Source organism: Marmota flaviventris, chromosome 11 (assembly GCF_047511675.1).
Source record: "Marmota flaviventris isolate mMarFla1 chromosome 11, mMarFla1.hap1, whole genome shotgun sequence".
Classification (NCBI taxonomy): Eukaryota; Metazoa; Chordata; class Mammalia; order Rodentia; family Sciuridae; genus Marmota; species Marmota flaviventris.
In genome coordinates this window covers 103,913,468-103,929,322 of record NC_092508.1, presented here as the reverse complement: position 1 = coordinate 103,929,322, position 15,855 = coordinate 103,913,468, and the positions used below count along the sequence as shown (strand labels likewise).

At 32.6% G+C, this 15,855-nt stretch overlaps 1 protein-coding gene across 6 annotated transcripts in view; it reads left to right on the top strand.

Annotated features, from left to right (window-relative positions):
* Window positions 1–15,855, top strand: part of Ptpn4 (protein tyrosine phosphatase non-receptor type 4) — a 176,770-nt gene that overhangs the window by 109,698 nt on the left and 51,217 nt on the right. For all 6 annotated transcript variants that reach the window (XM_071619272.1, XM_071619275.1, XM_071619276.1 and 3 more), the window contains 2 exons: window positions 2,238–2,410; window positions 12,368–12,436. In XM_071619272.1, the coding sequence (XP_071475373.1) occupies window positions 2,238–2,410; window positions 12,368–12,436 (242 nt within the window). The remainder of the gene's footprint in view (window positions 1–2,237; window positions 2,411–12,367; window positions 12,437–15,855) is intronic.

The following is a 15,855-nucleotide window of genomic DNA, read 5'->3' as shown; positions in this document are numbered from 1 at the left end:
GTTAAAATGTAGCACAAAAAAGTACATGGGGTGTGTGTGTTTGTGTGTTGTTGGCAGTTGAACCCAGAGGTGCTCTACCACTGAGCCACATCCCCAGCCCCCCCTTTAAAATTTTTTTTTAGTTGTAGATAGACAAAATACCTTTATTTTATTCATTTATTATTTTTATGCAGTGCTGAGGCTGAAACCTAGTGCCTCTCTTGTGCTAGACAAGTGTTCAACCACTGAGCTACAACCCTAGCCACCCAGCTCTTTCTTTAAAAAAAATATAGATAGATAGATAGATAGATGTGTATTGAGAATCAAATCTAGTGCTTCACACGTTAGGCAAACGCTCTACCACTGAACCACAATCCCAGCACCCCCTCACCGCCCAGCCCTTTTATTTTATTTTATTTTATTTTGAGATAGGGTCTCACTAAGTTGCCAAGGCTGGCTTTATACTTGGAATCCTCCTGTTTCAACCTCTTGTGTTGCTGGAATTACAGGCATGTACCCAGCTAAAAGTATGATTTTTAAATTTACAACTTGAAAACATAAACACATCCATTTCAACATCTTCCAGATTAATAACACAGAACATTACTAGTACCCCAGAAGCTGGTAATGATGCTAATGGAACTGAGGCCCACTTTCAGTCATTAACCTTTCTAAAAAGTAAACAACCTTCTCATCTGTATCACCATGGATTAATTTGCTTATTTTTGAACCTAAAATATGAAGTCTTATCAACCATTTTCATGTTATTCAGTATTTCTTCTCAGATAGTATATCAGTTAGGAATGTGTTTTCCTATAAGTAACAAGAGCAACAAAAGTCAACTAGTATTTGATTAAAGGCAGTATACAGGTATATTCTGCAGAAGGTCACCCTTGCTAATGTTTTCTCCTTAAAACATCTCTTTGTTTTTAAATACCCAAACTTTAGAGAATGTGCTAATCTCTCAGTATAACCTTTTGTGTTCATTCTTTTCAAACTGTATGGGAAAAGTTTTTGTTACATTCCAAATACAATGAGTAGCATATGAAGAGTACATGGACAAGTGTCAAAAAAGGGGAGTATATATGCATCTTGGATCTTGCTGACACAGAGAGACGTTACTATGTCATATTTACTGTCTGTCATTTTGCCCAATGTTTATGGTACATATTATACATACTGTATGTGTTACTACATACAAAGCAACTAATAATCATAACTAAGATTAATTTTCTGGTGGTCAAGAAATGATGTTTTAAGCATATTAACTTTATACATGGTACTGTATTATTTACACAGACATTTTACAGTGATTTAGTTATGGAAAATTGCTTCATGACCTTTTTTTAAAAAAAAAAATATATAGTACTGGGGATTGAACCCAAGGGTGCTTTTCCAGTGAGCTATATCCCTAGCACTCCCCCCCTTAAATATTGAGACAGGGTCTCACTAAGTAGCTGGCCTTGAACTTAATGATCCTCCTGCCTGACCCTCCTGAATTGCTAGGATTGGAGACATGTACTACAGCTTCTGGCTGTCTTTATGATCTTTGAATGGGGAAAGATTTGTAGAATAGTACATACAAGGAAATCTTCTTAACCTTAAACATAAAAATTGATAAGATAGGCTGTTATAGTTAATAACTCTTCATCAAAAGAAATCATTAATAACAGAATATGTATCTCTCTCTCACACACACACTCTGTCCTTAGTTTTAAATGCAAGCCAATAGAAAAATAAACTAGTAACTTGAACTACACTTCACACAAGAGAGTGTATCCACATGGCCAGTAACGTGAAAAGATATTGAACCTCATTAGTCATCAAGGAGGTACAAATTATAACCAAAGTGTGCTGCCTTTGGATACTCACCAGAATATTAAAATGAAAAGGACTGATAAACCAGTGGTTGGTGAATATATGGAGCATACACAATTTTGGGGTTTTATGTAGTAAAGCTCAACATACTCGTATCTATGATCCATCAACAGAAAAGTGTTCAAGTGTACACCAGATGACATACAGAAGTATACATAGCAGCATTACTCTTGTCCCCTCAGACTGGAATCATCAAGTGTCTATCAGCAGTAAAGTGGATAAGTATCTGTAGTGTGTACATTTCCAGTAGAATACTATGAAGAATAAAAATAAATGAGTTACTGCTTCACAGCTCTGTAGATGTATACGGAACAAAAGTAAATATAGCATTAGATTCTGATGTTTTTTCTGATATTCTCTGCATTTTTGGTTTATTACAGCATGAATCTAGAGAAACACTACTGGGATTTAATATGGTGAATTACCGAGCTTGTAAGAATTTGTGGAAAGCATGTGTAGAACATCACACATTCTTCCGTTTGGACAGACCACTTCCACCTCAAAAGAATTTTTTTGCACATTATTTTACATTAGGTTCAAAATTCCGGTACTGGTAAGTACTACTGTTGTATTAAGAATTTTTTGTTAGATGTTTTTCCTCCCATGAAAGCAATTGTCTAGTTGATAGAACCATAAAATTATTGCTCCTCATACCTACCTTTGGAGTCCCTATGGAATGCAGCCCTTACATATGTATCAGAAAGTTCTATGTGTTCTTCAGAGATTCATCAGGCTTCAGAGACCCATTCTATTGACTTTATTTCAGGTCCTTATTATCTAAAGTAAATTAACCACATTAACTTATTTATAGTCTAGACAGGGGTTAGATTTCCATTGTCTCTTTACTATTTAAGTAAAAACTTCTCTTTGTTCAGGCACATTTATTTTATTTGTAAAAATTAAGATAGATTCTGCATGAGTTTATATATTTTTTTAAATTTATAATTTAGCATATTTCTGAGTTGTTAAACCATCTATTTTAAAGAGTTCAGAACAATCATTAGGCAAAATCAAGTTTAGTTGTTGAACAAGAACTCCGGGGTTTCTTTTCCCTACAAGTGTCTTATTTATTATTTCTTAAATCATTTTTATTTTTAATGGACACATAATGGGGTATAATGTAATATTTGATACCTATAAAATATGTATAATGATCAGATCAAGGTAATTGGCATATTCATCACCTCAGACATTTATCAATTATTTTGAAATGTACCATTAATTATTGTTAGTCAGCATTATCCTATTGTGCTGTAGGACATTAGAAGTTATTTCTCCTATCCAACTGCACCCTTTGTCTTATTTATTCTTGACTGCTTTATTTTTTCCTGAAAGTCTTTGGGGGAGTAACTAAATTTGAAGAAGCTCTGATTGGTTTTATTTATGGAATTTTTAAAGGCCTTTAAAAGCTGGTTTTAAAATGAAACCAGATAAGACTTGTGTAGAAAAAGTTATTGATGATCTTCTAGTAAGACGAATGTTACTGATTTTTGTCTGTTCACAAAATAAGATTTTTCTATCTTCAATAAATAAAACCCTTGACCATTATGTGATAGGCTGATTTTATCTTATATGTTCAGGAGAAAAATATTTAGAAGTGTCCTAACAAAATTTACATTGTAGGGACTGGGGTTGTGGCTCAGTGGTACAGTGCTTGCCTAGCACATATGAGACACAGGGTTTGATCCTCAGCACTACATACATACATACATACATACATACATACATACATACATAAATAGCATTGTGTCCATCTGCAACTTAAAAAATTTTTTTTTTAAATTTACATTGTAAATTATAGACATGTATAAATGCGCAGTTTGTAATCTCAGTAAAAAATAACAGCATGAAATTTACTACAGAGTATATCACTAAAAATAGATGCCTGTCATCCCAAGAAAATGTAATAAAAGTGCACAAAAGTTTAGTAGCAACAATTAAACAGAATTAGGAAAATTTTAATTAAATAAAAACACAATCTTCAGTGACTTGATGTTTTAACTCCTTTCTCACTTTCCTAAAAGCAATATTGAGAAAAATTATTTGCAAAATTAAAGGTAAGAAGTCTGAGGGTGAATGTGTGCAGTCAGTAGTGAAAGTCAAGGGAAAATATTGAACCTTCCCTACAGAAAAAAAATCTCAAAGGCTCTAAGTTATTTGAAATGTGAGATCAGTATAAAACCAACCTAAGGGTGTTCTTCAGTGAGTCTAATTCCAAAATGACCACTGGGGTAATCACCCAAATACTGACCTTACTTTCTGGTAGAACTCTTTTCTTTTCCCATATCCTTGCAGAAATATGTATCTGTCCATCCATTTCCCTCTCTCTCTCTCTCCCACCCTCCTCTCTCTCCATACACACCCATTTTACTTATGTGACAAAGAAATTAATAAAACACAGTAACCAAACTTCAACTACAATTCAAACAGGTCTCAGATAAGAAAAAATTCAAGAAAGTAATCCAAACCATACCATAGGTCTAGATGTGATGAATACAAATAGAAGAGACAATTGAAGATACTATTGTGGAGAAGATCATCACTGACACCAAAAGAAATTTCTACCATAGACATTAATTTAAAAAAAAAAGTTTAGGAACTATTTTGAGGCTGGGATATCAGTGGCAGACCGCTTGCCTCGCACTGAGTTTGATCCTCACCACAACATAAAAATAAATAAATAATATAAAGGTATTGTGTTCATCTACAACATATATATACACACACACATAATATACATATAATTACACAAAATATACATATATATTTTTTAAAAAAATAAACTCATATTTAAAAACAAAAAAAAATATTTTAAGATTGGTGGAGAGAACATTAACTGCCATTTGACTGTTATTGCCCTTGGGAGAAGATTGATCTAGAATTGACAGACTTTATTCATTCAACAGAACTGAGATTATGGTCTATTAAGTGGAATCTGTACATTTTTAAAAATTGAATGAAATACTTTAAAATAGATTTATTGAGGTATTCACACATAGTAAACTACATTTAAAATTAATGTTTGAATCTCCATGAATCCTTTACCATAATCACAATAATAAGCATACCCATCACCCACAAAAGATCTATAATATTCCTCTGTGACAACCTTTCTTCCACCTTTTGTCCTCAGACAACTGCTGATCTGTTCTCTGTCTTTATAAATTTTCTAGGATTTTTATGTAAAGTGAAACATATTAAGTATTCTTTTTAGTCTTTAGTCAATCCACTTTTACTCAGGATAATTACTTTAAGATTCATCCATATTCTGGCCTGCATTTATAGCTCATTTCTTTTTATTGCAGAGTAATAGTCCATTGTGTAGATAAATAATTGGTTATCCATTTGATGATGAGTATCAAGTGGATTGTTTCCAGATTCAGGCTATTACAAAAAAAGCTACTGTGAACATGCATATGGAAGTCTTTGTATGGATATTTTCTTAGGTAAATACCTAAATGTATAATGGCCAGCTCATATGGTAGATGCATGTTTAACTTTTTAAGAACTGTTGAACATTTTGTCCAAGCAATTGTACCTTTGTGAACTTTCCTGCAGTGTATGCAGTGTACTTTCCTGCAGTGTAAGTTCTATTTTAGGACTGAGGGTTTAACCCAGTTGTAGGATACTTGTCCTAACATACATAAAACCCTGGGTTCAATTCCTCCCACCACCCAAAAAAATAGACTTCCAGCTCTACCAGGTCCTCAAAGATAATGCTTGCTGTTATCTTTTTAGTGTTTACCAGTATCAAGAGAGCAGATTTTAAATTTTGATGGAGTTAAGCTTATTAGTTTGTTCTTTTATCGACTTTTCTTTTGTTCTCATATCTAAGAAATATTTGCCTAATCCAAGGTCACAAAGATTTATTTCTGTTTCCTTCTAAGAGTTTTATAGTTTTTGCTCTTACATTTAGTTCTTACATTTAGGTGATACATTTGGATATAATTCTTATATTTGATGTGAAATATGGGTTGGAGTTCATTTTTTGAACATTTATATCTAGTTGTTCCTTTTCACTTTTGTCAAAAATGAGTAGCTCATTTGTATCGTCCTGTTGTTGAACTTATTTTTTATTATTAGTCCTCCAGCTTTGCTCCTCTTTTAAAAGTTATTTTGGATATTCTAGCCACTTTGTATTTCCATTTGAATTTTAGAGTTATTTTACCAATTTCTATGAAAAAGGGATTCTAATTGGAATCATGCCGAATCTGTATATCCATTTTTGGAGAATTGATATCTTAAAAATATAGGCTCTTCCAACTCATGAAGCATAATATGTGGTTTTCTTTTATTTCTCCAGCAATGTTTTTAGTTTTTTATGTACAAGTCTTGCATATCTTTGTCAAATTTAGCTTTACATATTTCATATTTTTATCCGTAAATGGTATTTGTTAAATTTTGATTTCAAATTGATCGTTGCCATTAGAAGAAATGCAGTTGATTTTTTAATGTTGACCTTGTTTCCTGAAGCCTTGCTAAACTCATTTATTATAGGAGCGTTCTTATAGTTTCCAACAGATTTTTTTTTTTTTTTGTACCAAGAATTGAACCCAGAGGCACTTAACTACTGAGCCACATCCCCAGCCCTTTTTAATATTTATTTAGAGACAGGATCTCACTGAGTTGGTTAGGGCCTCGCTAAGTTGCTAAGGCTAGCTTTAAACTCATGATCCTCCTGCCTCAGCCTCCCAAGCCACTGGGATTACAGGTGTGTGCCACCGAGCCCAGCAGTTTCCAACAGATTTTCTACCTGTAAGGTAAAGATGGTTTTAGTTCTTCCCTTCTAATCTGATGCTTTTTCTTTTTCTTTCCTTATTGTTCCATCTGGATTACCATGTTGAATAGTGTTGAATACAAGTGATGAGAGCAGACTTCCTTGCCTTCTACTTCATCTTGGTAGAAAGCATGTCATCTATTCACTGTGAACTATGATTTTGGTTGTAGGCTTTTTCTAGATGCCCCATATCATTCATGCATGTTAAAGAACTTCTTGTTTCTTCTTTCCTGAAAGTTTTTGTTAGGATTGTGTGTTGATTTTTGTTAAATGCTTTCTCTGTAATTATTGAGATTATCATATGGTTTTCTTTTCAGTTTGTTAATATTATCAGTTACTTTTTGAGTTTCAAGTGTCAAACCAGTTTTCTATTCCTGGGATAATGCTCTCTTTTTTATATGCTGTCTAAATAAACTTGTTAAAATTTTGTTTAGAAATTTTGCATCTGTGCTCATGAAGGATATTGGTATGTAGTTTTCTATCTTATAGTGACATTGTCAGGTTTCTGTGTCAGGGTAATATTGGCCTTATTGAAGAAATTGGAATATCTCTATTTTCCTGGGAGAGTTTGTGTGGTAATGCTCTAATTTCCTTTGTAAATGTTTGATAGAATTTACTAATTAAACCAAATTACATTGTTATATTGTGTGCATGTATGAAGATATAGGAACAAATCCCACTGTTGTGTTTAATTATAATGCACCAATTAAAAATATGGGGGGAAAGTGGCATAAATAAATAATAGGCATTGCATTCCAATTGTGAAAGACACTTCACCAGCCTTGGATATTATTGATCTCTTTTGTGATTGCTAATAAAGGAGTTTTATTTATTTATTTTATTTTTTATGTGGTGCTGAGGATCGAACCCAGTGCCCTGTGCATGCTAGGCGAGCACTCTACCACTGAGCCACAACCCCAATGAGTTTTAAATAGTGAGAAAAGAAAAATAATTTACCAATTAATCCTTCTGGCAGTTTTATTTCTTAGAACGTTTTGAATAAATGTCCAAAAATTTTAATAGATAAGACAGTCCTGAGCAAACTTTGGTAGTTTTTCTTTAAACAGATTTTCCCATTTCATGTAAGTTACTGGCTTTGTTAGCATAAGGTTCATAATGTTACCATTATCTTTTTAATATGTCCAGAATTTAGCAATGTTGCTTGTCTAATTGATATTGATAACTTGTCTTGCTAGAAGTTTATCTATTTGGATTAAATATTTTTTGAACAATGAATATGCCAAATGAAACTTGTCTTCGGGCTTATGTAGCTTGTGGACCACTCTTTGTCTCTGAAGTCCTAATGAAAATAAGAGACTAAAAAAATATTAAGCTCACCCAGGTTGCCATTCAAGTCTAAAGTCAGGATGACATTATTCAGTATGTTAAACCTCATGTAATATAAAATCTCTGAGCCTTTGAAAAACATCTACTCATAGTAAAATTAAGCCAACCAAGAGATAAGTCAAAATAAGAAAAATTCTTCTCTTAGAATGAAGATTAAATCATTCAAATAGAATTAATACTTTACAATTGTAAAAATAATAACTACTGAATAGAAATAAATGGTAAAATTTTAAAATGTAAAATAAATACTCTAACTTTAAAATTAATTAATTAATTAATTTTTTAAAAAAGGAAATTGAACCACACCTGTAATACCCGCAACTCAAGAGGATAAGGCAGGATTGCAAGTTCAAAGCCAGCCTGAGCAACTTAGAGACTATCTCAAAATAAATTTAAAAAGCAAGGGAAGATGTAGCTCAATAGTAGAGTGCCCCTGGCCCCTGGGTGCAATCCCCAGTACCACAAAAAAGAAAAGAAAAGAAAAAAAAAAAGACAAGTAAGAAGTATTTGAATCCTTAGTGTATAGCTTTAAATATTAATACATGAACTTCTTAAGCTTTCCCAATCTTTTTTCCTTATTTTTTTTAAACAAACAGCATCTTTTCCTTTCTTTTATTTCAAAGGAAATCAGCATTATCTTTTTCAGTTAAAACTGGATTATAATTAAGCATGGTCATACGTGCCTGTAGTCTCAGCCAATTCAGAGAGTGAGGTAGTAGTATTGCTCTATCCCAGAAATTTTTAAATAGCTTTATTATATTTGTTTATTTTTTGTGTGTGATGCTAAGGATCGAACCCAGTGCCTCACATGTACTAGGCAAGCGCTCTACCACTGAGCCACAATCCCAGCCCTGATCCCAGGAATTTGAGGCTAGCCTAGACAATGTAGTAAGACCCTGTCTCAAAAAAAGTAAAAATTAAACAAGTGGCATATATCTTGTATTCACGTTAAGATTCTGTCTCTATTTCAAGACTTTTTTCAAAATGATTTTTACCTGTGCTTAATGATGATGATTTGTTGGTAGAAAAAAAAAAACAACAGTTTTTTTTCTTTTTAGACCTTTTTTATATTACTTAATTACTTATAAATAATAAGCATATATATTTATATACAGACATGTATATATATTTAACTCCTGGCACTTTCTTTTTTTTCTTTTTTTTTTTTTTTTTAAACAAGCCAATTTTTTTTTTCTTTTAAAGAGAGAGAGAGAGAGAGAGAGAATTTCAATATTTATTTTTTAGTTTTCGGTGGACACAACATCTCTGTTTTGCATGTGGTGCTGAGGATCGAACCCAGGCCGCATGCATGCCAGGCGAGCACGGTACCACTTGAGCCACATTCCCAGCCATCCTGGCACTTTCTTATTGTTCAAAAGATCAGTAATCTACTGTCAGATTTTGGTGTTCTATATTCTAATAACAATACTAAGCCTTTAAAGACTGTGTTATAGATAATATGCAACATAAACTCTCTGGTATTGTTTAAATTGTTCCTTCTGTGGCTATAACTCAGCGGCAGAGCGTTTGCCTAGCATGTGTAAGGTACTGGGTTCCATACTTAGCGCCACATAAATAAAAGCATGCTGTTCATCTAAAACTACAAAATATTTTAAGTAAATAAATTGTTCCTTCCTTATTATGAAATTCAATTGTAAATCCAGCCTTTTGAATAAGAATGCGCCATTTGAATCCTCTTCACTGGATAATTAATGTATCTGTCAGGATTTAGTTAGAGGAACAAAGCCTTTTTGATATTTCAAATAAAAGCAATTTAATCGAGGGAAATGGTTATACAGGTGTTAAAAAGACTGGGAAGGCAATAGGGAATAAGAGGGCTGTGAAGAGGCAAACGGGAAGAAGGGAGAATGCCCAAGGATCAAAAGCTTGGGTCACTCTGGGCTGGAATTCCCAGGCCTGGACTTGGTACTACACTGTTAGAGCCACTGTCACAATTCTGAATCATCCAGAGAAGTGTTGCTTTAGCCAAGGATGGAACCATCTATAAGATGCTGTTTCCCACTGTGCCCTGTTCCCACAACTTAAAGCAGCTACCAGTACCTTCCTGTTTCCAGCTCTGCCTTTCTCTACTTTCTGATCTTCCATCAGTGCCTTCTGAAAACGGAATGTAACAGAAAGACAAGTGGCAAAGGAATCTACAAAATGGAGTGTATTCACTCAAAACCCCTTGCTAATTGTAGCAGAGCACAAAAGGACAGAATTGATACTTATTGTCCAACCTTCAAAAGCTGATTTTTGCAGTCAAGTCAGAAAGATTTCAGACATGTCACTCAGAGCAATAGGCATGAGTTTATTGAAGGGATAGGAAAAGGGAAAGAGGACACTCTCAAGCCAGAAAATGGGTCCTGTCAGAGAAAAGAGAGATAATTAGCCTCTCCTGCACTTTATTTTTATTGGAGATCCCAGAGAAATTTCCAGAGAGTCCCACTCAGGCCCACCTCTTAACTTTTGACTGGCAGAAGGATGACATCAGACTTTGAAATCTCCACTGCCATGACAACTCTTAAGTCACCTTAGCATATACTGACCTGTTCAAATTGGATTCTTAACCATGCATTCTTACAGATTTTATGGTTAAAAGGAATTATCCTTATCTCCCTGAGTTTTGGGATCTGGTCTGTGAAAAGAGTCACAGAAGTATTCCTCTTCAGGGTAACTTGGGATTTTCTTATCTATGTTATTTTGGGCCTACATTTCTTGTATAGATAATAAGTAGTTTACAGAGGCATGCAACATATCCTGTCTACTTAAGCCAGGCAGGGCTACAGGTAAATTACTTCTTGGAAAAGAAAGCACGTGGGGGTCAGCACAGTGGGCCAATACTATAGAATTATTCTTTTAACCTTGTGTTCCCACTACTCACATCTGTCTGCCCCCATCACTATGACAGCTCAGTCCACATTAAGTTAGTGTGTATATACAAACCATATATACTTGCCATATATATTTATAGTTTTAAAGATTAAGCTTTATGTTTATAGTTCCTAAGAACTTTAAAAATTATCTAAAGCACTTTTTAATCACTAGAGTGACTAGTAGTCTTATAAATGAAGTAAGAAAGGCAGCATGACAAATGTTTAACAGTCTTATACCTAATAACTATACACTAAATAAACACTTTTTCCCTCATAGTTACGTGGTGGTTGACAATACAGGTACTGTTGTCATACCTAAAATGTTGAAATATTATTTTGACTGGTAACATTAGACAGAAGTATTATTTTCCCCACCAGCCTCCCCATGCACACCCTGTTATCTCTGTTCCAGAATACCCAAGGGATTAAATCTTATTCTAATGTGGAAATACAAATAGTGGGGAACCTTAATTTATTATGTCTTCCTTAGAGGAAATATACTTTCTTAGGAAAGTTCAACTTATTAGCATTAAAATATCATGTTACTGTTTCTCATTTTTCCATTAAAACCTCACAAGCATGCTCTTCAGATCACACTTATTGATACTTATCCATGGAAAATGGTCTTAAAATTGCGTGAGTAGCTTTGGAGACCTTTATTTGGCTAGTCTTACATGCATTGATATCTGCATTTGTAAATGGTTATATTTGATGTACTAGAAATATATTCACACTTAAGTAATGAGATGTCACAAATCTTAAAATTCTCTAAGAATCAACCCTTTATTAACAAAGTTGGTGTGAACACACTGGTGTACAAAGGAGGATAATCAGATTCCTTGCATAAAGTGTTACTGATCAACTAATTGGTTTCAAGATAAATATCTTAGTGCCCAACTCCTAATGTTATTTCTGTCCTTAGTTTTCCTTTCTATATTTGGAAATCTGAAATTGCCCCACATCTGGACATGTAGGGAGTTGAGGATATATGTAACAGTCCTCATTATCTGTATGATTATTAGCAGTTGAAAGGAAGAAAAGCTTGCCCAAAGAAAGAGCAGTTCTCCCAAGATCATCCCCCATGTTTTAGCTCCTTGCTTAAGGAATAGTGGAGACACTAGCTAAACCCCAAACCTGTGGGGACAGGACAGGGCTGGTAGAGTTTGTTTAAACTAGGGCACAACAGCCTGTTTCTTACTCTAGAGAGAATGTTTTTGCAGGGCAGAACCAGGAAGGAATTCCTCTCACACAAAACTATTTTGCTCATACTCTAAGTATTTGAAAATAAAATGTCTGTGGAACACATGTCTGTTCATTAATGGGAAAACTTCATCCATCCATGTAGAACTGGAATGTAGTTCAGTCTAATAGTCTTATTCTGCTTTTGTTGTCATTATTGTTGTTGTTGGAAATGTCTTGTCTCATACAAAATTGTAATATAATCATATTGTGTGTTGTCATTTTATCTTGTAGTTCTCTTTAAGATATTGTACATATTTATGTATTTCAGTGGGAGAACTGAAGTCCAGTCAGTTCAGTATGGCAAAGAAAAGGCAAATAAAGACAGGGTATTTGCAAGGTAAGCCAATTCTGTTTCAGTGTCTGAATTTTTTTTGAAGAATTAAAGTTATTAAAAATTTTTTCTAAATGATTTCAGAATAGTCACAAGTCCTTTTCTTTATTCACACAATTGATTTGTTTTCCTTCCTTCCCCAAATGAAAATTAATCCTTTTTTCTAATTAATGAAAATGAGAGATAGGATACATATTTAAATTTAAAATTCCAACATTGTCAAATATCCTAAAGAAAAATTGTCATCCCAAAACAACCATTTTAAATTGTTTCCAGGGTTTACTCAAGATTTTTCTGTGCATTTATAGATATATGTATGTATATATTTGTTTCAAAATTGTTTCATGCTTTCTGTTGCTTGCTTTGATCACTTAACATATCACGCACATTTTCTTTGATACTGAAAAAATCTAATCATTTATAATGGCAGTAAGTCTTTATAAACAGTTAAATACTTTTACAGTTAAATGTAAATCTAACTTTTGGGTTCTTTCCTTTGGCCTTGCCATGTCCCTGCCTTCACAGTAAGAGTTGTTGCTAAGACTATTTGTGACTGTCATAGTAATATGTATTAAGAGCTTATAAAAATAAATAATAACTATGAGCTACTTATATTTAAAGCAAAAAATTGTAGAAAGATGTATTTTGTGTTTGAGTAAAATTTACGTACCTTTTTTCCTTTCTTCTGGGGTTACCTTCTTTCTGATTTGTCTATGAATAATCTATCTAACAGGGAAACAGTCTATGAAAATGGCTTGGTGGGAAGGATTCAGCAGGTTAGGGATATAGCATTTTGCTGTGATAAGTTTTCTTGAATTTTAATAGTATAATTCATTTTAGCATTTGTTCAGAAAAGTTTTGAATTCCGTTTATTCTTATATCTTAGTTTTAGATTTATGAGGGAAAGTTATCTTTTTATTTAATATAAATTTTAGTGGCTTGGTTATTTTGGAAGGGAGGAAAAAGTCAAAACACAGAGATGGTTATCCTAATTTACATGATTCCTGAAATTACTCAAAATCCTCCTTTTTACAGTGCTAGACACCATTATTTCCAGTTAGTAATAAAGACCTGTACAAAGTTAAAATGCACAGTAAGTGTTAATATAAAATTGTTTTCTTTGCAATTGCTCTTAGGGAAGAAATAATTTCCTTATCAACTTTATTATTCTAACTTAGAATTAATTTTTTCTAGCTCTGAGTATTATAATTTATTTTGTAATACTCATTTAAGTACTTATTAAAATGAAAATATTTTTCCTGTTACAACTGCACCAGAACAATATCCTTAAGCCTTTTTCTTTCCTTTCCTAACAGTAAGCTTTTTTCTTACTTAATATTTACTAAAAAAAAAATAAAGATAAAATTTAAAGATAGCTATAATATTATGTCCATGAATACAGTATTATAAGTGTATTTTTACCATAAGGTTAATAGCAAATGCAAATGGTTTCTGTTTTATTTATTTATTTACTTATTGTTTATTTGTTTATTTGTTTTTTGGTAGTGCTGGGGATCAAACCCATGGCCTTGCACATGCTAAGCAAGCACACTCTCTCTGAGCTGTCTCCCCAGCACCACAAAAAGTTTCTTTATTAATATCATTTTAATATTTTTGGTCATGTCAGCTTTTAGAAACTATACCTACATCTTACTTGTTCATTTTGTGTAGTCATTATTAAAATGTGAAGTTAATAGGTTATTTTATAAAACAAGTTTGCATTCAGTGAACAGTATAGCTGGAATTCCAACATGATAATCCTCAAATGTCTATTCTATTCCTTCTTTTTTGCTGGAATTTTATGAATTCTCCTTGAAGTAAGAAGTCATCAACTGGGAAGAGGTTTTAGTGGTACTGGGCTATTTTATTTATCCTTTCATGTTTAAAAGACTAGACTTTCTGGGATTGTTTTCCTAATATAATATTGTTGTGATGACCTGATACATATACATCAAATTTCTGTAGTAATTTCAGCAACTTTTAAATTATTTTGGCAAAATATTAAAGAATTCCAGAATTTCTCACCTGTTTTGAAATTTTAGTTGACAGTATAAATAGATAGAAAAAATTTCTTCTTAAATTTTTTATTATAAATTTTATAGCATTTTTTTCTTATTTCAACTCTTCAAATTGCTTTCATACTTCCTCAGTTATCATATAATAATATCTAAGAAGAAAGCAAAACAGCATTCTCATACAACAGAAAAATAGGTGCCATGGTCAGAAAATAAATTTACCACATTGCAAACACACTGTAGTGTGGTATTTTTTTCTCTGAAATTTCCACACTCAACAGGAAACATAGACAGCAAGTTTGAGTGGGTGGGTCTCTGAGGTTAAAACTGTTAATAAAATAAAATACCTGAAATTTAGCTTTGAATTCGAAGCATTCCAAACATGCCTAGTCTTATGAAGAAGAGTAAAGAGTTTTGACGGTTTATAGTAGGTGAGTATACTGGATATTTTCTTCCTTCAAAGGATTTTTTTCCTTCTCTTAGAAAATGAAAGTAGTTGATGTCCTAACTATAGATAGTGAACTCTCTTACAGCTTTCATTTAGTAGTCTTAAGATATGAGGGAAGAATAGTTTATAAACCTTAAGGATTAGCACTAATAGAAGAGCCATAAATGGTAAGTTATGGTAAGTTTATTTTAAAAAAATGAATGAAATAATACACATTAATTTTGTTTTGATTGATATGAACATTTGCATTGCAGTGTGAAGGAGTTGAACTAAATGGTATCCTGTAACTTAAACTCATGATAGTGGGAAATATTCATACTTAAATTATTTTGAATTTACTTATGGAAAATGAAGCTATGTCTTTTTGTTTAACCAACATTATATCTCTTTTTTTTTAAATGCCCATTATTTTTTAAATTAAGGAGATATTATTATACCAAACTAAAAAGTTTTTGACTATGAATTCCTAAAATGCTAGGACATTTTTGTGGTTTGGATTCATAAGTAAATTAAGTTAACTCATGTTAGTAAAACTAAAACATTGCTCTGAAAATTTAATTATCACAAATCATTAAATTCAGAGGTAATGTGAAGGGCATAAGGATCATATTATACCAATAGATATAGAAACTTAACTGATTTGTTAGGGGAAGGCCAGAACTAGTATTCAGTTCTCCTTATAATTATTTTAATGCTTTCTACTATATACGTGACACTGTTTCAGTTGTAATTGTGTGACTTAATATTAATTTGCCTTATGCCTTGCTTAATAATCTTTTTTATTTATACAAAAGTGTGCATACAGTACATGACAGGTTGGGGGGGGTGGTGGCAAACTTTAAGGGGAAAAGTCCTAATAAGTTAGAAAAAGAAATCCTATGAATTATAACTAAAAATAGCTTTGGGTTTTTTTTATTTCACACAAAAATTCTACCTACATTTTTATGATCTCCTTTTTTACT